Source organism: Artemia sp. Qi Xiang Cuo, chromosome 8 (assembly GCF_049724085.1).
Source record: "Artemia sp. Qi Xiang Cuo chromosome 8, ASM4972408v1, whole genome shotgun sequence".
In the NCBI taxonomy this organism is placed as follows: domain Eukaryota; kingdom Metazoa; phylum Arthropoda; class Branchiopoda; order Anostraca; family Artemiidae; genus Artemia; species Artemia sp. Qi Xiang Cuo.
Genome location: NC_142801.1, coordinates 24,284,640 through 24,310,403, shown reverse-complemented (window position 1 = coordinate 24,310,403; position 25,764 = coordinate 24,284,640). Strand labels below are relative to the sequence as shown.

Below are 25,764 nucleotides of genomic sequence, written 5' to 3'. Positions count from 1 at the left end.
CTACTGAAAAAATTCCTCCGGACGAGCACCAGGGGGTCTATAAACCAGGCAAACAATTAACTTTTTAACATTATTTATTTCAATCTCAATGGAAAAAATTTCAATCTTACCTTCATTCCATAAATAAAGGTCCTCCCTTTCCTCAAAATTCAATCCCTCTCTCACCAAAAATGCAAGTCCCCCGTGCCCCATTGAATGCCGCGACTTCGATATCAGTTGGTAACCTGGAAAAGCGTAGGAAGAGAAAAGACTATACAAACTCAAGAATGATTCACAAATTCCCAAAACATCAATCACACTATCAATATTACTTAAAAACTGAACAATTTCTTCAAAAGCCGACGTTATGTGGCAATTCTATTGAGCAACACACAAACTATACAACTCTTTTTTAATTTGACCAAACTCTTCAAAACGAACGTAGCGGCTAGGACGGAGCGGCTTGGGGCATTCATCAACTCGATCATGAAAATGGAGTCCTATCTGATGTGATAAAACATCATCAACTAAGAGCGAATTTTTTTCAAGCAACTCTAACCGAGGTTTTGGGAGTAAACTAACCATAATAAGAAAGTAAAATAAAAAGCCACGATCTTGTTTTATTCATTAGGGATAAAACCCATACATAAACTAGAAAGAAAGGAAATAGGAATAACTGAATAATAATAAGAATAGATAAACACATATAAAGACTCAAAATTTAAACACAAAAAAAAACACATATAAAGACTCATAAATTGAATAGGAATAATTGAATAATAATAAGAATAGATAAACACATATAAAGACTCAAAATTTAAATACAAAAAAAAACATATATAAAGACTCAAAATTTAAATACAAAAAAAAAAAAAAAAAAAAAAAAAAAAAAAAAAAAAAAAAACTCAATCACGATCGAATATATCATTCAGAGACGAAAGTCTACGAGCAGAAGTTGCATTCTCTGGACGGACATAGATCCGACCTTGGTTTGACCACACGAACTTATTGCCGTATTTTTCCCTTGCAGCATTCAACAATTCTCTTTTTTTCTTTGTTAAGTTCTCAGCCACAAAATCTTCGTGTTCACAAGGTTTTTTTTGCAAGCAAAAACTTTCACAGCTGTGTGGCGGTCTTTAAACTTCACTAAAACAGGAGCAATTTTATCAGAGCGGCTATCAACAGAGTTCAACCGAAACCTATGCACAGATATAACATCACTATCAGCAAGACCTGAGAACGCCATCTTATTGCGTATAATATTCATTGTTGCATCTTTTATTTCAACGCCGGGGGGTTGCTTGACACCGTTGAACAGTAGTGTATCCAGTCTCAACTCTTGGTCAGCATCATCGATCTTGGCTTCAACTCTAGCAACTCGATTTTCAAGTAATTCAAGTTGATTTTGACATATTTTCAGGTCTTTTTCAATCCTGTCAAATCTCGGAGTATATTCCAGTATTATTGCATCGTGAACTACGCCAATTATCTTTTCAATTTCAGCAGCAGATGGTGTGGTCGAGGGATGAATTTTAAGTGCTTCGTTAACTTTTTGCGCTATAGCCTGTTTCATATTTTCTTTTGTTACTGCAACATCTTTAAGAGTTCGCTCAATAAGTCCCGTAGTATCTGAACTTGTAACCAAATTTTTATAAACAAGCGGGCTGAGAGCGAGTTCCTCAAAAGCGCCTTTAACTCCCTTTCCAACTTTTTTCATAGCTTCGGTTTTGTTAGATTCGAAATTTTTCACATACACATAACCTATGCATAACCAACTAGCCTGTTCCGTAGTCTATTCTTCTGTGTTAAAAAATTGTACATTAATCCGATAGATTTAATTTCTTGACTTAATTGTACAAGTGACTCACATTAATTTTTAGGCGTATGTCAGAGAGGGAAGAGCAATAACCCTTCCTTACTAACCAGTTTAGCTATCTTAAATTTGCAACTAATAAGCTGAATGAAAAGTTGAGACCAGGAGACCCAATTTAGTTGGGGATGGTTGGGGGAAGAAATTAGTTATTGCGCTCATTAGATTTTGAAAAGTTTTTTTTTTCACTAAAGCAACGATAAAACTTTTAAAAAAACTATCATCTAGCTTTTGAAAAGTCTTTTTTTTATCTTAATTTAAAAAACTAAAAAGAATCAATTCTCCATAAATTTTCAAGGATTAGCACTGCTGTTTGACTCACATAATACTTTACATGTAAATCTCCTTTTCCCTGTGTATATACTCAGACTTAAAACTACAAAACACAAGATAAACGGGAGAGAGTGAGACAAAATGACGCAATAGCAATCCAGGAAAAAATTAGGATTTTAAAGCTGTTCTGTTCTATTTTTACGGAAACGACTAATTTTACGGATTGAAATTAGACTGATTTCAAGGATTTTCCTAAAAACGACAACTATTTTTTATAGGAAAGGTGCTATTTTGAAATTCTCTCGAATAACACAAAATTCATATTAAAAGCCCGAAATAATCTTAAAGGGTGTCTACTTGTCCTTTAGAGATTATAAGTTCTTATTACGCAGCTATAGTAAAAAAATCTATAAGAGGAGTAATCTCTAAACATCTATTTATATAAGAAAAAATTTGTAGATGTTAATCCTGAATAATATACCAAGAGTCAAAACAAAAGAACAGAAGAAAAAATGGAGAAAGTGAAATAAAATTTCCATATGTCGTTTTATTAATACAGTATTTCACTACATTATTGTTTTATGATTTTTTTTATTTGTCATATTAATTATTATTTTTGTAAATCATATTGTCACATTATTTGCCCTCACGTTTCTAAAAATTGGTTGATACTACAAATGACAGAACAATATTCGGTGTTGGTGAATATTTGCTAGATTTTTAATATTTGTTCTTCAGTGTTTACAGCCTTTTTTATGTGTTAGCTACAATCAACAAAACTGTTAAGTGAGTCAATCTTGCTTTAGAAACTGCTAGTTCCTCACTAGTTCGTGCATCTGCATAATTTATTTTGAAGGACTTTCTAACTTGTTTTGAAGAAATATAGTCCCTCAAGCATCTGACAAATTTGCAAAGGCATGACTAGACTCTATAAATTCAAATCTGGCTTCAGTATAAAGAGATTTCTTAAAGCTCATATGTCTAGCTAAGAACTCACATATTTATTTGCTTAGTTCTTTCTTCTTTACATTCCTTATTCTTAATTTTTGTCTATATCACACATAATTCACGTTCAGTGGGAGCATAACTTTATATTTGCATGTAGATTCAGTTGTCTGTTTGTGCTTTTATGTTATGCCTGGGCCTCACTGGTCGATAAAAACAAAATTATGCACGACTACATCACCAATTACGTTTGAGTCGTGATTGGAACTTCAGAATTTATACCTAAATAAGCCTAACATAACCTAATATTAGCCATAAATAAGCCATAACAGCTAATATCCTCCATAGCCACTACTAAGCCACAGCTACTATCGAGATCATTGCGTAGAATCATACTTTTCTATAATAGTGGTTTAGCATGGCTAGGTATATTTATGGCACGGAGTCACAGTATGCTGGTAAGCCTATTCACAAATATAAACTTGTTTCTCACTGGTGCACGCTGGTCCTCAAAAATATAAACTTGTTTCTTACTGGTAGATTATTTTTAGCTGACTTATTATACACCGTTTTACACTCATACGTTAAGTCGCTCATTTTATGGAATGTCAATTGTGAAAACACTAAAAGACTTTAAAAAAGACTTTCCTTGCGAAAATCCTACCCAAGTTTAACAAACCTTATTTGCATGCTGGTCTAAGAGAAAACTTGCACTCTAAATGTAGAAGAAATTAATATAGGAGGCAACCAAGTATAGCAAGATGACAAGAGGAACATTTGCTTCTCTCCCTTTGTGTCTTTCTTTGCTTGAGCCGGTAAAGCTGCTAAGTCTTGATGAATATTTGGATTATCAATTGTGTTTTAACAGACAGGTGAATTGATTTTCCATCAGTTGAAACAGAACAGAGTTGCCACTTTTTGAATAATTTGAATCAACATAGACTAAACAATTTACCATTTTTTTTTATTTTTCTATCAGTCCTGCTAAGAAAAATGAAGATGACTTGTCTTTGTATTACTTTGTATGAAACAATCAGTTACCACCTACTAAGCACAGTCTTAAATTATAAATTTTATTCCCTTAGGTTAGAATCTCTTTTACGTTAAGGTGCTGGCAATTCTGCAAGAAAAAACGCAGTTGTTAATCCTCTTATCCCCTGAAATTGCACCGAAATAGTCGATCTACATGCAAAGATTCCAGTACAAAAGATTAGAGCTCAAAAACATAGTCTTGACAAACACTAAATATGTGGGAAATAAGGCAAAAGGTTGAATTTGCTCGTATTCAGTGGAAACAGGAAAAGAGCGATGAGAGAACTTTCAGGATGAACATTATCTTACAAATCACCTTCTAATGTAACATTGACAATTAATATCTTGGAAAAATTTAAAAGGAAATTCTGAAGGGTGTCTTGAGGAAGTTTCTTAAGAGTTTTCTTGGGTCCGTAAAATCACAATCTAAAATGTCTTATGACTTTATATATTCCAGATTTTAGTCAGGATTAATTTCTCAGCTATGCATGTTCACATTATTCAGGTTGAAAAACTGACAGGATTACGCACTGATGTTCAAAATATCAATTTACTTATTATTAAGAAACAAAACTACATATAAAAATAATGATAAATTTTTATTTAAGGGTATTGAGTTGAAAAAAGTACAACTTTTAAGTATTTAGGGTTTGCATTAAATAATAAAGGAAGTTGGAAGGATTATTTGAAAGAAATGGTGGGTAGAGGTAAAGCGGTTTCTTCAGCATTTTTAAAGAATTCAGATTTAAATGCAATTAAAAATATTAAAATGCATAACTATTTATTTCAATCGAAAATTCGCCCTACTATTCATTATGGTGCGGAGCTTTGGGGATATGAGGTGATCCCGCAATTATAAATGGTTCAATTATGATATTATAGAAGATTGGTTATGGTAGCCTACATGCTACAAGTCATACACAGACTCTTAAGGGAGATCTAGGTTTGTTCTCGCTGCATAAAGAAAGGTTATATATATATATATATATATATATATATATATATATATATATATATATATATATATATGTATATATATATATATATATATATATATATATATATATATATATATATATATATATATATATATATATATATATACATATACATAACACATGACATATTTTTTTACATACATATATATATATATATATATATATATATATATATATATATATATATATATATGTATGAAAAAAATAGGGCATGTGTTATATATATATATATATATATATATATATATATATATATATATATATATATATATATATATATATATATATATATATATATATATATATATATATATAACACATATATATAACACATGACATATTTTTTTCATACATACATATATATATATATATATATATATATATATATATATATATATATATAAAATATATATATATATATATATATATATATATATATATATATACATATACATATATATATATATATATATATATATATATATATATATATATATATATATATATATATATATATATATATATATATATATATATATATATATATATATATATATATATATATATATATATATATATATATATATATATATATATATATATATGTATATATATATATATATAGATGCATATGTATATATATATATATATATATATATATATATATATATATATATATATATATATATATATATATATATATATATATATATACTATATATATATATATACATATATATATATATATATATATATATATATATATATATATATATATATATATATATATATATATATATATATATATATATATATATATATATATATATATATATATATATATATATATATATATATATATATATGTGAAAATAAAAATATGTCATGTGTTTAATTATTATTAATGTTTGGTGTTTTCAACATAAAACAGGAAACAATTGTGTCTTAATCTAAATGCTTCCTTGCTATTTTGTATGTTTACTTTCTGGAAAAATAGTATTTTAAGAAAGTGGATTGATCAGCGATTCCTTAGCAACTCTGTACGTCCGTGTAATCTTCATTTGCAAAAAGCTTTATGATTCCATTACAGCCTTGATTTACATAGTATTTTGAGCATTTCTTAATAACTTCAGGAGATTACATACGTGACCTCCTAATTTAACAATCCAGCTGCGTAATAATAATGATGTTATATGGAAAATGTAGAGTAGTTTTGAGACCTTTTAGTAGTCTGAGGTGAGAATTTCAAATTCTGTTTTTATAATAATGTGATAGAGGTAATTACTTAATTAGGAAAAAAAGAGAGAGAAAAGAACTGTATTCCTAATCCAGCAATTGAAATAAACGAGCACTTGAACGAAGTCTTGGCCTTACTTATCTATCCAATTAACTGGGACAAAACACTATGACTAAACCGCCAACCAAATCGAAATGTCCAAATCCATGCAAAGTCGTCATTGATAAATGTAAGTCGTGTAAATTTATAAGCAAAAGCACCTCAAATCTAAAGAAATATTTCCAAGTGATTACCTCCCATTAGGGCTCTTCAGGGGAATACGACCTGCCTAAATGGGTTTCGAGACTTTAATTTCCTTACCCGAAGACGTGCAGCGTCTACCATAAGGTTTTTTATAATGTCCCTATGTTAGGTAAAACTTGTGAAATACATGCCCATTAGTAAAATTATTCAGAAAATACCTACAAAAGAAGAGTAGCTCTATCCATATTAGCAATTAGCATCCCTTAAGTCAGGGAAACTTAAATACAAAACTGGAACAAAGACAGACATTACGGGCCGGAGCTGGGTTATAAAACAACAAGCTTTATTGGCTTTTGGAACCAATTATAAATTTAAAGCCCTTCTAGCTGGTACGGGAACCCTGTATATATACAAAAACCCCAAAAGAAAAATGAAAGAGCAATTACATTAAACTATCCTTCAATATTTCTTGATAATTGTTTGTATATTTACCTAAAAGTTCATTATAAAGAAAACTAAACTTTTTAAATTGCCAACTAATTTTATTTGCAGAAGAACCTCTTAAGATCAATTTTTGGCTAAGCGTTTGACATCCATTTTAAAAATTTATGTAATTACTGCAGATTCTTGCGTACCTAAATAGTTGGGAATAAAAAGCTGAATAAGTGATAGTTGAATGTATATTACTTTCAAGGAACCGGAAATTAATTGCTTCAAAATTAAAATCGTCCGTTTTATTACCGTATATATTTTAAAAACTTATTTATTACTATCCGAGATATTAATATTTAAACCTAAAAAATGGTCATATTGTCCTGTCCCATAGCAAGGTTCCAGATTTAGCTCTAACGGATAAATATTTTTCGAAATCTGCATAAACTCCGCGCAATGTATCACCGTATGGTCCAGATATCTTTTATTATTTGAAACAGAATATTTTACATTACTTGGGCTACTTTTATTTATCATATATTTATATTCTAGCTGACTTAAAAACAGGTCCGCTATAAACAGACTGGCAATACCACCCATGGGAATACCTATAATTTGTTTATATAAATTACCATTAAACCTTATAAAAGTATTTAACAAATATAAAATCCAGTAAATCATATATCATGTCCAAGCTATAGCATCTTGAACTAAAAGTACTATTAAAGAAATTAGTCCATCTGGCTTTTTTTATTAAGAGTATTAATTTTTAAAAATCCCATATTAGACAAAGGAAAGATTTCCTAATGACCGTTTTCAATTTTTCGAATACTAAATTAAGTGACATATTTGTACACAGTGTAGTAAAATCAAATGAATCTACTCTTTTAGCTGAAACCATGGCCAAAGAGTCTATCACTTGTAATGAATTACAAACACTCCACTATCGATAAAAGTTAGAGAGTTTTTCAACTTCGGAGATACATGCTTTAAATTTATTTTTAATTTCCCCTATAATTAAAGATAGGTCAGTGGTCACAATTCTTGATGGATACCTCGCTGCCCCAGCAATAAAACGTGGTTTTGGTGGAGTCTTATGCTCTTTTTCCGTCCTATATAAGAAACAAAACTTTTATCGCTACCATTAATTTTAATATTGAACTTTTTCAAAATTATTTCTTCTATATTTTCAATTAAACTATTATCCTCTAAATAAGCCTTTTCGTATGTATTTGTTGTATGTAACTCTTTTGATAAAATATCAAAATAGACTTTTTGAAAAATTATGGCAAAATCATTACTAGCTTTATCAACATTTATCAGCTAATTAGCTTTATCAGCTTTATCAACAATTACAAATTTATTCTGTATAATAGCTATTGCTTGTTTCATATTAGCATTATAAAATATCGAATTTTTCGTAAATTTATCTCAATTAATTTTATATATATTATTTCGTGCACTAGTCAAAATCAAATTCATCCAGTTTTGGAAACTTTCTTTAATAAATTTTCTCCTTCTTGCACCATTTACCAAAAAATAAATTTAACCCACTAAGAATACTTGTTGGCTTTATGTGGTAGGAAAGACGGAATTTAGACCCCATTTTCATCATATTCTGAAGATCAAGTTGCTTTATAATGGACAAATCCCCTGTTACAACATGTTCGTAAGTTTTCAAACGTGATAATTACGCTGGAATATGTTATTACCAGATTTTTTCTTATGATTTTGATAAAAAAAAGGTCGTGGAGGCTGCAAAATCGGCAAATGGTTAGCAACCGACCGGAGTTGATAGATCAAAAAGGGATTCTATTCCTCGTCGGGCCTACATACGATCCGCTTCAAGTGATAGAGACTCTTGTTCGGACATAGAAAGTAGTAACTCTAGCGATAGTAATGCAACTGTCTACGAAAAGCCAATGACTACTGCGGATCCTGCCACACCAGGCGGAAGCCGGCTAAACGAAGGGTCAGTAAAAGGGAAAAGAACTTTAGATTCTATTAAAAGCCCCAATGATGACCACAAACAAGGAAAAAGAAGTGTAAGAACGAACAGTGGCTCAAAACTGGACAAAAAACCGAAAAACTGGTGGTTCCAGATGCCTCACGAAAAGCCACCATTCGTGTTTACTGGATAGGATACAGGCCACATACAAAAACTGTCCTTAGTCACATGGAATATACAAGGTTTAAGAAACAAGAGAGAGTTGTGTTTAAATAATTCATTTTTGACAGCAACGGTGACGTGTTTTGTAGAGGCATGGTTGTTGTCAGAGGAAGATGTTATAGTGAGTGGATACGAAGTTGTTTCGAGTGGACAGGGCTACATCGCCAAACTATAGATACTATGGAGGAATAGTTGTACTAGTTGTAAAGAGTGACATGTTCAAAAATTTGCGTCGTCTGTCAAGTAAATCTGAAAACTTGATTTGGTTGCGCGGAAAGTTTCTGGAAAAATGGTTTATTTTTGGATTTGTATATGTTTCCCCAGAAAATAGCTCATACTGTATTGAGGATACATGGTATATATTAGAGGAAGAGTTGAGTTCAGTGAAATCTCATAACCCAAGTGATTTAGTTTTTCTAGCAGGTGATTTTAACGCATATACTTCCGTACAATAAGAATTAAATGTAGATTTTGTTTCAGATGAAGATGACCCTTTATGTGAGATGATACCTTCACTTTACCTTAGGTATGAATGTTGATTAAGAGGATAGTGATTTTAGTATGTCTTCATTTTATTTATCCTTTTTCTTTTCTTTTTTGCTTTGTATATGGCTGTAAAAAGCTTTAATAATACATTATTATTATTATTATTATTATATTGGACAAATTAATAGTTGAAGTATGTTCGAAATTAACATTTAGTGACATATTTTCATTTTTTGTAGTTATTTATTCTCATTGATATTAAAGTATCAACATTTTTACAAGGTAGGCTATTGGAATCGCAAGATAAAGTATCAAAAGAGCACAAACTTGTGAATCAACAGACTAAAAGCACAATTTAATAATTTGTTGTGAAAACCATAAGCCATTGATGGTTCAGAAAGTATGATCACCACTGGGAAACTAAAGGGTGTTCTTACTTGGACCCTCTACTCAACACAGAATCAAGATTTTCTGCCAATCGAGGAACGCAACAGCGATCTCCAGCGAAGAGATAACTACGACTTAGATTCTGGGGCTGAGCAATCAATTGTGAAATTGTCACTCTATTTTTTTTATTATTAAACAATAAAAAAGCACCTCTTTTTAACGTAATTTTGCTATTTTTAGTGGAGAGCAGTAGCTTGAACCTGTAACTCCTCTGTCGACGGTTTAAAGTAAAATATATACTTGCAATTGTTATTAAACATTAAGGAAAGGAAATTAATACAGACATATACAATAAGTATTACTGATGACAAATAAATATTGCCATGAAATAGGTGTATGTGGAGAAAAACCCTGCCAAAACGCTCAGGATAATTTGTAGTTGCAGTAGTAGTATTTCAATAGAGGTATTGCCTGGAGAGCTATTTTCTAAGAATGGTAAAAGAAAATTACTGGTTGTAAAAGTATGGCTAATAAATGTATGGTTCATTTCTGTTCCATAGTTTTGGCAGTTGGAAAACTAATCCTTCGTGTGATCACCGTTGCCTAGGCCTCTTGATGTATGTTTCTTCATTGACGAGTCATAATAAGCATAGTAGTATAAATCGCTTAGTAGTATTTGTTATGTAGTATAAATAGTAATTTAGTTAGACTTGATCACGCAAACATACAGTTTCTTAAAGAAATAGTTTCAATATTTTTTGATCAGTGAGTTCCAAAGTCAATGATAACTGCCGTCAAGGATATTTTCCTTAAAATTAGTCACAAACGACACATGCATTAAAAGCTGTCATTAACACCAGACGTAATGATTATAGATTTCTACCAGGATTGCCAGTTAGGTCTATATTAGTAGAGAAACTCTTTCGTGTTAGGATGCATTACTTCTCAGAAAATCATAATTTAATAAGTAAAATTCAATTTAATTTTATGAGAAAGAGGTCGACGGAGTAAGTGTTGAGGAGGCCAATTACAGACAAACTGAGACTCCTTGTCCTCCCTGTGCTACTATTCAGATCCTAGGCTAGTTAAAAACTACAAAATAAACTTGCTGTAAAAGAAGCTATAAAAAGATTTTTTTTTAAATTTTCGGCCCAATAAAAGCAGTGGTAAGGAAATGGTTAAAATATCCACAGTTAACATCTTCTTTTTTTTTAGGCTTCTGCAATAGACTACATGATTTTGGTGAAAAACACTTGGTGAAGCTTTTTTTTTCAGGGAAAAACGTCAGTCAATATGTGGCACGTGAATCCGTAATAGTCATACTTATTAGCAAAAGAAAATCATAATTTAATAAATAAATTCAATTTAATTTTACGAGGAAGAGGTCTACGGAGTAAGTGTTGAGGAGGCCAATTACAGACAAGCTGAGACTCCTTACCCTCCCTGTGTTACTATTCAGAGCCTAGCCTAGTTAAAAAATACAAAAATAAACTTGCTGTAAAAGAAGCTATAAAAAGATTTTTTTTTTAATTTTCGGCCCAATAAAAGCAGTGGTAAGGAAAGAGGTTAAAATATCCACAGTTAAGATCTTCTATTTTTAGGCTTCTGCAATAGACAATAGACATGATTTTGGTGAATAACACTTGGTGAAGTTTTTTTTTTCAGGGAGAAACGTCGATCATCATGTGATACGTGAATCCTTAATAGTCACACTTATTAGCAAAAGAAAATAATAATTTAATAATTAAAAATCAATTTAATTTTACGAGAAAGAGACCGACGGAGTAAGCGTCGAGGAAGTAAATTACAGACAAGCTGAGACTCCTTGTCCTCCCTGTGTTACTATTCAGAGCCTAGGCTATATAAAAAATACAAAAATAAACTTGCTGTAAAAGAAGCTATACAAAGCTTTTTTTTAATTTTCGGCCCAATAAAAGTAGTGGTAAGGAAAGAGGTTAAAATATCCACGGTTAACATCTTCTTTTTTTAGGCTTCTGCAATAGACTAAATGATTTTGGTGAATAACACTTGGTGAAGTTATTTTTTTTTTCACGGAGAAACGCGAATCAACATGTAACACGTGAATCCTTAATAGTCACACTTATTAGCAAAAGAAAATCATAATTTAATAAATAAAATTCAATTTAATTTTACGAGGAAGAGGTTAACGGAGTAAGTGTTGAGGAGGCCAATTACAGACAAGCTGAGACTCCTTACCCTCCCTGTGTTACTATTCAGAGCCTAGCCTATTTAAAAAATACAAAAATAAACTTGCTGTAAAAGAAGCTATAAAAAGATTTTTTTTTTTAATTTTCGGCCCAATAAAAGCAGTGGTAAGGAAAGAGGTTAAAATATCCACAGTTAAGATCTTCTATTTTTTAGGCTTCTGCAATAGACAATAGACATGATTTTGGTGAATAACACTTGGTGAAGTTTTTTTTTTCAGGGAGAAACGTCGATCATCATGTGATACGTGAATCCTTAATAGTCACACTTATTAGCAAAAGAAAATAATAATTTAATAATTAAAAATCAATTTAATTTTACGAGAAAGAGACCGACGGAGTAAGCGTCGAGGAAGTAAATTACAGACAAGCTGAGACTCCTTGTCCTCCCTGTGTTACTATTCAGAGCCTAGGCTATATAAAAAATACAAAAATAAACTTGCTGTAAAAGAAGCTATACAAAGCTTTTTTTAATTTTCGGCCCAATAAAAGTAGTGGTAAGGAAAGAGGTTAAAATATCCACGGTTAACATCTTCTTTTTTTAGGCTTCTGCAATAGACTAAATGATTTTGGTGAATAACACTTGGTGAAGTTATTTTTTTTTTCACGGAGAAACGCGAATCAACATGTAACACGTGAATCCTTAATAGTCACACTTATTAGCAAAAGAAAATCATAATTTAATAAATAAAATTCAATTTAATTTTACGAGGAAGAGGTTAACGGAGTAAGTGTTGAGGAGGCCAATTACAGACAAGCTGAGACTCCTTACCCTCCCTGTGTTACTATTCAGAGCCTAGCCTATTTAAAAAATACAAAAATAAACTTGCTGTAAAAGAAGCTATAAAAAGATTTTTTTTTTAATTTTCGGCCCAATAAAAGCAGTGGTAAGGAAAGAGGTTAAAATATCCACAGTTAACATCTTCTATTTCAGGCTTCTGCAATAGACAATAGACATGATTTTGGTGAATAACACTTGGTGACGTTTTTTTTCAGGGAGAAACGTCAATCATCATGTGATACGTGAATCCTTAATAGTCACACTTATTAGCAAAAGAAAATAATAATTTAATAATTAAAATTCATTTAATTTTACGAGAAAGAGGCCGACGGAGTAAGCGTTGAGGAAGTAAATTACAGACAAGCTGAGACTCCTTGTCCTCCCTGTGTTACTATTCAGAGCCTAGGCTATATAAAAAATACAAAAATAAACTTGCTGTAAAAGAAGCTATACAAAGCTTTTTTTAATTTTCGGCCCAATAAAAGTAGTGGTAAGGAAAGAGGTTAAAATATCCACGGTTAACATCTTCTTTTTTTAGGCTTCTGCAATAGACTAAATGATTTTGGTGAATAACACTTGGTGAAGTTATTTTTTTTTTCACGGAGAAACGCGAATCAACATGTAACACGTGAATCCTTAATAGTCACACTTATTAGCAAAAGAAAATCATAATTTAATAAATAAAATTCAATTTAATTTTACGAGGAAGAGGTTAACGGAGTAAGTGTTGAGGAGGCCAATTACAGACAAGCTGAGACTCCTTACCCTCCCTGTGTTACTATTCAGAGCCTAGCCTATTTAAAAAATACAAAAATAAACTTGCTGTAAAAGAAGCTATAAAAAGATTTTTTTTTTTAATTTTCGGCCCAATAAAAGCAGTGTTAAGGAAAGAGGTTAAAATATCCACAGTTAAGATCTTCTATTTCAGGCTTCTGCAATAGACAATAGACATGATTTTGGTGAATAACACTTGGTGACGTTTTTTTTTCAGGGAGAAACGTCAATCATCATGTGATACGTGAATCCTTAATAGTCACACTTATTAGCAAAAGAAAATAATAATTTAATAATTAAAATTCATTTAATTTTACGAGAAAGAGGCCGACGGAGTAAGCGTTGAGGAAGTAAATTACAGACAAGCTGAGACTCCTTGTCCTCCCTGTGTTACTATTCAGAGCCTAGGCTATATAAAAAATACAAAAATAAACTTGCTGTAAAAGAAGCTATACAAAGTTGTTTTTTTTAATTTCCGGCCCAATAAAAGTAGTGGTAAGGAAAGAGGTTAAAATATCCACGGTTAACATCTTCTTTTTTTAGGCTTCTGCAATAGACTACATGATTTTGGTGAATAACACTTGGTGAAGTTATTTTTTTCACGGAGAAAGGCAAATCAACATGTAACACGTGAATCCTTAATAGTCGCACTTATTAGCAAAAGAAAAGATTTATGAATAGCATGTTTTCTTCGTTAATTTTCACGCGCCACTTGCCCCAAAGATACAAAAAATTGAAATGACAAGAACTCGCCTTGAAAAGCTTACATCGTCACTAATTTGTTCCCAAGCCATTCTCTACTACAGATCTTTGCATATTTTGTCACATTCATCGTATAGATAGAAAAACAGCTGTTCTGAGCTTCTTCTTTTTTGAGGTCAAAGAATTATGGCTTAAATCTTCACTCTAGTTGAGTTGGTCAAGCATAAGAATTACACTTAAAATATGAACACTGCTTCTCTCACCAAGCTATACATAGGATTATCGATGCTACAATAGTGTGTAATTTAAATTTATACATAATTGTGGCTAAAATATGACTCGAGAATAAAGTAACGTCTATTCTTACCTTTTGTAACTTTCCAGTGTCATAGCTATGACTGGGTATTAAATATTTACTGGTATTTGGCTGATTTTTCAGCTGCGAAGAGTCCCATCTTTCTATTTCATTAGTAACTAAGGAAATGCCATGGGGGTACTGCTCTTCTCTCCCTTGAAATGAACAAGATGGATGAATAAAATTGTTATATATTTCATTTCCGTCTAGTTAACAGTGAATAAGGTCAAATGGGTGCACACGAGAGACAGAGAGAAAGTGAGGGGGGTTTCATCGACTCTCCTTGCTGAAAATTAACGCTTTATAATAGTAGTAATAATAATAATAATTTATTTTTGCCCTCTTTCGATACATTAAAAATACACTAGAGGAGTACAAACAAAGAGAAAAACAGTTAACGATTATACAGTACCAACATGACCAACGCAAAAGGACAAACAAGTGGAAACTTAAATCAACACTAAAATACAGGACCTATCGATCTACCCAACCGTATATAATAAATGGTTAAACAGAAAATCAAATAATTTCTTACATCGGTCATCAAATGGCGAATAAATCGTATGACTCATAGAATGAATCCTAAGGCTCATAAGACATACATTAAAAAAAAAAAACAACGAGATGAGACATTAGAGACTTTTTTCGTTATTGATCACTAGTATCGTCACGGCGACGTTGACAACTCGGCATTCTTGGGGCTTTCTTCTCCTTACAATATATATGTATAACTGATATCCTCTTATGCTACATTAAAACAATAATGCACTAGAGAAGTAATAAAGAGAAAACAACAAACTCGAAAAATCATCAACTATACGACAAAGTGACAACCATCACTGACGAGAAAAACAACTAAAAACAAAACATTCTTCAGACTGGGGACTAAATATCTATTCCACCGTACATAGAAGATGGTTAAGCGGAAAGTCTGATATTTTCTTACAACGGTCTTAAAATTGAACCGATAATTCTTCCATCTTCTCACATATATCAAAGATGGTATTTTTTACTAATGTATGAGTTACGGAACAATAGAGGGTTACCAATAAAGAATCTAGCAGACCGGTAAAATTGAACCCTAATTTGTTTCTTTTCTGTTGACGAAAAAAGTGTCTAGAAGTGTATATAACGGACTTAGAAAAAACACTTGCGGTGCAAACATAGAGTTGGAGAGCTTTCCTAATGTATACTTGTCAAATTGCCCTTAACTTTTGCTAGCCAACCATATATTTTGCGAAGTTTCTTTTTCAACTCATTTAATACGCGTGTCGCTCTTATCGATGACCCAAAAGGAGCACCTAAATACTTCAGTGAATCAGACTTCGGAAGAGTGATCGAGCCTACTTTAGGGGACTCTGATTGTGTCTTTTCATTCGGGTTTACTATCATAAACTCAGTCTTCGACGGTTTAATAGCGAGGCCAATACCAGACAAAACCTAAAGAGCCTCAAAAGCCCTTTCCATTGATGAAAGATTATCAGCGAGAAGAAGTATGTCATCTGCATACGACAAATATCATTTTTTTTTCGGAAGACTGTGGAATTCTATATTTGAATGAATATTTATCACAACAAACTTTATTCACACCTACATGACAAAACTACATACACAATGAAAACTCACGATCATACTGATCAGTTTGCTAAAAAAATTGTACATGAATTAAACAATCTAAAACAGAATGGTAAAATCACATTATCACATAATCCTATCATGTCTAGTAGAAATATGACATCTTTTCTAGCAAAAGAAATCCTTCTTCAAGCCTTATCCCCGTCCAATGATAAATTTTGCAGGTTTGAAGAACATTTAGCAATCAATTATCCGCAGATCTTTGTGGCGTGGCAACCATGGATAATTAAATAGAACCTAATAGGCAAACATCAAGTCAGAATACTTCAAACGTGCTTTACGGTAAATAAATTATGACGTTTTTATTATTATTACTGATGACTATTGCACTGAGACTATTTCCAATACTATTTTTCTCTTCTTGCCAGTCAATCGTACCCCAATTAAGCCAAATTGTACATAATGTTATTATGCGTTGACAATTCGTATTTCTGAAAATAATCCAGCTCTTGGAGAACCCCTGATTATACACAACACAAATGATTCGTCCGCAGGTAACTGGAAATTCAGTGAGTTTCATTTGAACCCTTATCGATTTTCTAAGCCAAAGGGATATATAAGAAGCTGAGGCGTATCAAGGAAATGCTGGGAGTCTCAAACCCTCTCCGAAGGTCTCTAGCGTTACAAAAATGTTTTCTAATTACTAAAAAAAACATGGGTGTTCTTTTTTTTTTTTTTTTTTCCCCAGATCATGTCCCTAGTAACACACTGTAGGCTCCAGCACAATAAGTGAAAACTATCCTTTTTGGAAAAATGCTAGAATTATGCAGAGCTTTTCTAAGTGTAGTGTAATTTTCATAATTTTACCTTGAGGGCCACGTTTCCCATAATAACTGCTGCGGCTGGACCCTTACCACCTTCTTATAACAAAGGAAATTGGTGGCATAATAATATATAAATAAATAAAACAAATTTGATTAATAACTTTCAACTACATGCAGGGTTGAGAGCAAAGTTCCTTAGGCGTCTGAACTTATTTCGTCATTGTAAATTTTTCGAAGTATCTGGCTTCCTTTGGAAGAAAAAGAGAGGGGAAATTGGACACTTTTACTGAAACATTGTAATCGTAGGATATTCTTTACTGTTGAGCTTTCCACTTCACGAACATTTTCATTTTAAGATGCAATTAATTAGCCTCCTGACGCTTATTTGCCTTGCTTTCTGAGGCACATGTGTTCACAAGTTGACGTTAATGGAGAGTATAGACTAGCAAAGGGTCTTGGGACTGATTAGCTCTTATAAAAAATAAGTGTATACATTCATTAGTTAAGGGAAACACAACCTAGGAAGTGCAAAAATAGAAAGGCTGTTTTGATGTTAGAAAATAAAACTTCTTTCAGTGGTTTTCAATATGTTGTTAAAATACTTACTAGATAGATGAATATGACCCATACATTTGAAAAATCCAAAAAGAATACTAATTACGCTAAAATAAATGTCAAAACTGACAACTACAGAATCCCAAACTAAGGAAACACAACACGCCTAAATAATAATAAAATTGTATTTCAGAGACTTTTGGAAATATACATAAATTTTTACATCTAGAACTAAAACAAATAGCATAATTACATTTAAATAAAACATTGAGTTTGAGAGTCAACTATTTCAAGCTCTGCAGGACTAACCGAAGAATGGCTGGAGATTTTCTTTCAAGGCTACCAAATGTAACAAGGTGAAGTTGATATTAATAAGAGCCTGGTAATTTCTGTCCCTTTCTAAACCGTGATCCTCGAATGGACAAAATTAATGCTGATAGTACCTAAATGAACATGGTATAATGAAAGTCAACCCTCTCCCTCATGTGTCCGGTCTCCCTTCCCATAGACTTCTACTACTACTACTACTACTAACAACTCACTGCAGCACCAAGCCACCTGAGGCCAACACAGCTACGCACGTTCCTCCTCCATCCAATAGACTTCTGTTTAGGAAAAACACATTTACTTTTTTTTTTAAACAATGAATTATAAAACCTTCTATTTTTTCATGTCTCTAGAAGTGGTATCAAGATAAATAGAGTGAGGTTTGGGAGCCAGATTGACAATCGTATTCATCAGTGTTGTGATGTACGACAAAATAATAATTTAGTTTCTGTCATTTAAGCTACAACATATCATATCCCCGTCCTTAGGTGTTCAAATCGTACCTTCTGGACCAGGATATTCGGGTTTGGCTAACTGTTGTAAAGATAGCTAGTATCATGCATTTTTAAAACCCGATTCATTTACCGTACTGTGTGGAGTTTTATTGGTAAAGAAACTACCTTGAAGAGGCCCTGGGTGTTGGTTGCATTTGCGGGCAAATTATGTGCCACTTCATGGGGACACTGGGTGTCATATGATGAGGATGGCTCTAAAGGTAGATGGGCTTCGTTGTATAACCCCTATCAGCATCCAACATACGGATAGAACAACTGTTGTTCAATTGTGAGTAATTTTGCTATTATTGACACATTTTACTACAGTAATGCTGGCATGACATAGACTTAATTCACTTTATTGTGGTGACGATATTCTACAAATGGCTGAGATCTTCATGCAATATGAAGTGCTTTGAATGCTAGCATGAAGTTAAATGAAATAGGACATTCAGTTGACCCTTTGAAAATACTATTTCTTGTTTTGACTCCTAAAAGTTTGCTATTGTTACTATTCGGGTTGGCCCCATTAAAATCCTGGCCTTCACTTCACTTTTATTATCCTTGGGTCCCGTTTGATATATTCCTTAAAGGTGTGAGATCACTTATTATTAATGCTTTGAAGAGAGTCTTATAGTTTAATTGATAAGGTAAAGAGCAAATTTAACAAAAAAGTGAAAAAAGATCGTATCGGCTTTATAGTAAGCATCGGCACTGCTTCTATTTCTTAGAAAAACAGAATAAAAAACAGATGAAAAAAAAACAGAACAGAAACAGAAAAAAGTCCGTTAAAAACAGGTGACCTGTTTCTACGTTCTGTTCTGTTTTTTTGAAAAACAAAAAACAGCAGTTTTTATATACAAAACAGCTGTTTTTTTTTTTTTATCTTTCTCTCTTATAAGATGTTGCACCTTGCCATCTATACTGGGCGAGTTATACGCTGTAATTCCCAAGATTGCATATATAAACCACGTTGAAACCATCCCAAATCTACTAATCCATCTTATTTTTGATCAACCACATGCACATACAATACGACCCCGACTGCACAAGTCATTCTAAAAACTATAAGAGGACCTGGGCATAGCACAATTCCGTTCTTGCCATCTCAAGATGTTGAACAACAGAGTATGAAATAAAAGGAACAAAGTATTCCTTTAGATTAAAAATAAAAAAAACAAGTTTTTTTAACTGAAAGTAAGGAACGACGTTATAACTTGAAGCAAACAGAAATTATTCCGTATATGGAAGGGGCTGCCCCCTTCTCAACGCCTCGCTCTTTACGCTAAAGATTTTTACTGTTTAAAAAAAATAGAGTTGTGAGAAAGTCAAACTTTAGCGTAAAGAGCGAGGCGTTAAGGAGGAGGCAGCCCCTTCTATATACGGAATAATTTCTGTTCGGTTTAGGTTTTAACTTCGTTCCTTACTTTCAGTTAGAAAAACTTGTTTTTTTTTAAATTTTTGAACGTTTTTAATTAATGCAGATTTTGATTTTGGCTCACCGTACATGAATAATTAAAACAAAATTTGCCTATTAATTTTACTTTTATTTGGTTAAATGGCTTCCTCGAAACGTGTTCAATTTTACTTACGAACGTTTTTATTAGTAATAAATATATGTAACTTACGAATTAACTTACGTAAGTAGTGTGTATGTGCACAGTTTCACGCCTACATTCACACCTACAAGAATGTCCACAGTTTCACGCCTAAATTCACACCTAAAAGAATGTGTGCTGATTTCAAACTTACATGAAAACTTACATTGAATGGCGCAAGAAAAACCCATGGTTGTGTCATTAAACTCACGCGTGAATACTTTAAAAGTTGGCACACTATAATGGGTGTTATGAAACTAAAGTAGAGGTTTTTTTTAAACTTGGCAATGTATAATGTAGTCAAGCATGTTTTGAGAGTTTGGTCGTAATAATATAATTTAAAGCAGGGTTTTTTTCTGTTTTTGTTGTCGATTGCACAATGAATGTACGTCATGCATTCACGTGTACATTCTTAAAAAAAAAAAAAAAAAAAACTGGTATGATATGCACCACGAAACTTACATGAAAATATACACATGAATTGCGCAAGGAAAAGCCATGCCTGAGACACTACACTCACGCGTGAACATTTTAAAAGGATAATCTGCCTTGGAAACAGTTTGATGTGTTCGGGGAAATCACGTTCCTTGGTGTTGATTGAAATTTGCAAAAAAGGGGTAATTAGTGATAGGATAATTTTTTAACGTGAAATCTCTGAATAAAATATTTTTGGAGCATGTACTTGACGATGGAGAAAAAGGGTTAAGGTGGTTAGCAATTACGAGCGGGGATTCCCCACCTGTTCCTAAACATTGCAAAAAAGATAGTCAAATTGCGTATTTAGGAATGGTTTTTTAGGGAAAGCTGTCAAACACCCAATTTGCAAATACTTCAATGTGTTGTCAATTTTGGAGGTAAAATCAAATATACTCAGAATCTAAAAGACATGGGATCTGCCTCAATGTTAAGGCACAGGGGCCCTTCGTTCCCCCATTTCTGAAGGCAAGGGAGGAGGGGGGTCAATTTGGTAGGGAAAACCAAAAACACTCAGAATCGCAAATAAATGGGATCTGGCTCAAGGGGAAGGCTCAGAGGCCCTTTGTTCCCCCGTTTCTGCGGGCAGGGGAGGGGGGGGGTCAATTTTGGAGGGAAAATCAAAAATACTCAGAATCGAAAATAAATGGGATCTGCCTCAAGGGGAAGACTTAGAGGCCCTTCGTTCCCCCATTTCTGAGGGCAGGGGACGGGGGGGGGGTCAATTTTGGAGGGAAAACCAAAAATGCTCAGAATTGAAGATAATTTCCATTCATCTTAGTTTTTAACGATGCTCCTTATTTCTAGTTGAAAATGCTTATTTTTTAATTTAATTGGGAATGAAAAGTCAAACTCTAACATAAATAACAAGGTATTTTGGAGGGGGTATCTGATGAAATAATTTAGGTCGTATGATCAATTTAATTTATTTTTTAAATTCAATAGTTTTTCAGTAAGGACGTTCGATGTCCTAAAAGTGTCTGATTAAAACTTTTACCTTGAGCATCGATGTTGTTAGCAGAATTTCAAAAAGGATCGTTTATGAGGGCTGGAGTATCTGATGAAATAATTTAGTTCGTATTATCAATTTAATTTATTTTTTAATTCAGTAGTTTTTCAGTAAGGACACTCGATATCCTCAAAGTGTTTGATTCAAACTTTTACCTTGAGCATCGATGTTGTTAGCAGAATTTCAAAAAAGGATAGTTTATGAGGGCTGGTGTATCTGATGAAATAAATTAGGTCGTATGATCAATTTAATTTATTTTTTAATTCAGTAGTTTTTCAGTAGGGACACTCGATATCCTAAAAGTGTTTGATTCAAACTTTTACCTTGAACATCTATGCTGTTAGCAGAATTTCAAAAAAGGATCGTTTATGAGTGCTGGCGTATCTGATGAAATAATTTAGGTCGTATGATCAATTTAATTTATTTTTTAATTCAGTAGTTTTTAAGTAATGACACTCGATATCCTAAAAGTGTTTGATTCAAACTTTTAAATTGAGCATCTATGTTGTTAGCAGAATTTCAAAAAGGATCGTTTATGAGTGCTGGCGTATCTGATGAATTAATTTAGGTCGTATGATCAATTTAATTTATTTTTTAATTCAGTAGTTTTTTTTCAATAAGGACACTCGATATCCTAAAAGTGTTTGATTCAAACTTTTATCTTGAGAATCGATGTTGTTGGGTCTCAGTCCACCAGCCTGAATGGTTGAAATTCACTAGCTCAGTATTGGGGTCTCAGTCCACCTGCCAGAATGGTTGAAATCCACTATCTAATTATTGGGGTCCTAGTCCACCTGTCAGAATGATGGAAATTAACAAGCTCAGAAGTGTGGTTCCAGTCAACCTGCCTGAATGATGGACATTAACTAGCTCAGAAGTGGGGTTTTAGCACACCAGCCTGTATGATATAAATTCACTAGCTCAGTTTTAGGGTTTTAGTCGACCAGCCTGACTGGTTGATATTCACTAGCTCAGAATTGGGGTCTTAGTCCACCAGCCTGAATGGTGGAAATTCACTAGCTCAGAATTGGGGTCTTAGTCCACCAGCCTGAATGGTGGAAATCCACTAGCTCAGAATTGGGTCTTAGTCCACCAGCATGAATGGTGGAAATTCACTAGCTCAGAATTAGGATCTTAGCCCACCAGCCTGAATGGTGGAAATTCACTAGCTCAGAAGTGGGGTCTCAGTCGACCAGCCAGAATGGTTGAAATTCACTAGCTCAGAATTGGTGTCTTAGTCCACCAGCCTGAATTTTGGAAATTCACTAGCTCAGAATTGGGGTCTTAGTCAGTGTTCAGATTGGAGCGTTGGGGTCCGACTATCTGGGCTTTATTTATCAAGACCTGAATGCTAAGCGATGGACATGAGCTCGATTGGGACCCCATTGTGAAAACGGAAAACAAAAAATATATTGCTGGTATGTGTGTAGAGCATGGCATGGTTACCGCTAGGGCAACAGTCTAACCGTTGACGGTTTTAGGTATCCGTGAATAACTTCTAAGGGGAGAGTGGAAGTTGGGACAAATTTTTGGAGGTGCCCACCTCACCTGCCCAGAGTCTCAGGCAAGTGACCCTAAATTTGAAAATGTGGAAATTGGCATAGATTTTCTAAACTGAGCTGAGACAATGAATAGATACTATTGGGAAAGTGATTGGAGACGCTGGGCATCCGTGAACAAGTCCTAAATTGAGAGAGGAATTTGGGACAATATTTTGGGGCGCCCACCCACCCAAAGCCTCCGGCAGGTGACCCAAAAATTTAAAAAACACTCAGAGACGACAGACACAAAGAGACGAATCACACACAGAGAGGACAAACACACAGAAACACACAAGACACATAGAGACGACACATACACAGAGACGATACACACACAGAGTCAACACACACACAGAGATGAAATACACACACACAAATGACAAACACACATAGAGATGACACACACAAAGAGACGTCACACACACACAGATACGAAACACACATAGAGACAACACACACATAGAGACAACACACACACACACAGAGACAACATCCACACAGAGACGACACAAACACACAGAGACGACACACTCAAAGGGACGACTTACACATAGAGACGACACACACACGGAGACGACAAACACACAGAGACGACACAGAAAGAGATACGACACACACACAGAGACGACACACTCAAAGTGACGACTTACACATAGAGACGACACACACACAGAGACGACAAACACACAGAGACGACAGACACAAAGAGACGAATCACACACACACAGAGGACAAATACACAGAAACGAGACATAGAGACGACACATGCACAGAGACGATACAAACACACAGAGTCAACACACACAGAGAGACGAGACACACACACAGAAATGACAAAACACACATAGAGACGACACACACAAAGAGACGTCACACACACAAAGATACGAAACACACATAGAGACGACATACACACATATAGACAACACACACACACACACACACACACACACACACACACAAACAACATCCACACAGAGACGACACAAACACACAGAGACGACACACTCAAAGTGATGACTTACACATAGAGACTACACACACACACACAGAGACGACAAACACACAGAGACGACACACATAGAGAGACGACACACACACAGAGACGACTCACTCACAGTGACGACTTACACATAGAGACGAAACACACACACACAGAGACGACAAACACACAGAGACGACACACATAGAGAGACGACACGCACACAGTGGGGGGCTTAAAAAGGCAAAAATGGGTGAACTACATGAGTTTATCTGCCTTAACTTGAGAGTAGTTTGTTAGAAATGCGTCGTTGATAATTAAAAAATCGGATGCTAAACTCAGACAAACAAAAGGATTGTAACACCTGATTGGCTCGTATATTTTGCATGATATTTCTAAAGTCAATTAAGATGAAGAAATGTCGGAGTGTAGGTTCGACATCACCAGGCTCTTAGGAGGGAAATTCTTTGTTGGTGGGCGGCTTAAAAAGGTAAAAATGGGTGAACTACATGAGTTTATCAGACGGCTCTTGAAAATCCCAAGGTATTTTCTGATTTTTTGGACAATACCCATACTCCTATTGATGAGGACTGATGGTTCTAATTCAATATTTTTTCATGAAAACAAACTATTTTTTTAACAATTTTTTTTTTGACTTCGAAATTATTCAACTTTTTGTTAGAGTTCTAGTTTAGTCTAGTTTTAGTTAAGAGTTTAGAGTTTTACCTTAGAGTATTAGCTTAGAGGTTTTGTTAGAGTTCTAGTTTAGTTTAGTTTTAGTTAAGAGTCTGGTGTTTTACCTTTGAGTTTAAGTTAGAGTTCTAGTTTCGTTTAATTTTAGTTAAGAGTTTGGTATTTAACCTTAGAGTCTTAGCTTAGAGTTTTAGTTAGAGTTCTAGTTTAGTTTTAGTTAAGAGTTTAGAGTTTTAGCTTAGAGTCTTAGCTTAGAGTTTTTGTTGAAGTTCTATTTTAGTTTAGTTTTAGTTAAGAGTTTAAAGTTTTAGCTTAGAGTCTTAGCTTAGAGTTTTTGTTAGAGTTGAAGTTTAGTTATGATATTTCTAAAGTCAATTAAGATGAATAAATGTCCGAATGTAGGTTTGAAATCACCAGGCACGTGCGAGGGAAATTTTTTGTTGGTGGGGGGCTTAAAAAAGGCAAAAATGGGTTAACTACATGAGTTTATAAGACGGTTCATGAAAATCCCAAGGTTTTTTCTGATTTTTTGGACAATACCCATACTCCTATTGATGAGGACTAATGGTTCTAATTCAATATTTTTTTCATGAAAACAAACTATTCTAGTTTAGTTTAGTTTTAGTTAAGAGTTTGGTGTTTTAGCCTAGAGTCTTAGCTTAGAGTTTTAGTTAGAGTTCTAGTTTAGTGTAGTTTTAGTTAAGAGTTTAGAGTTTTACCCTAGAGTCTTAGCTTAGAGTTTTTGTTAGAGTTCTTGTTTAGTTTTGTTGTTGTTAAGAGTTTAGAGTTTTAGCTTAGAGTCT

General features: G+C 33.3%; 1 protein-coding gene across 2 annotated transcripts in view; it reads right to left on the bottom strand.

The window, feature by feature from the left end:
• The window catches only part of LOC148949263 (uncharacterized), an 86,163-nt gene that overhangs the window by 22,765 nt on the left and 37,634 nt on the right, over window positions 1-25,764 (bottom strand). Inside the window, exons 2-3 of one of the 2 annotated variants that reach the window (XM_089092898.1) lie at window positions 14,902-15,044; window positions 167-224 (exon numbers count right to left, since the gene is read on the bottom strand). In XM_089092898.1, the coding sequence (XP_088949024.1) occupies window positions 213-224; window positions 14,902-15,044 (155 nt within the window). In that variant the 3' untranslated portion in view covers window positions 167-212. Of the gene's footprint in view, window positions 1-166; window positions 225-14,901; window positions 15,045-25,764 lie in introns of those variants that run through there. The other variant, XM_089092897.1, reaches the window with a different exon arrangement.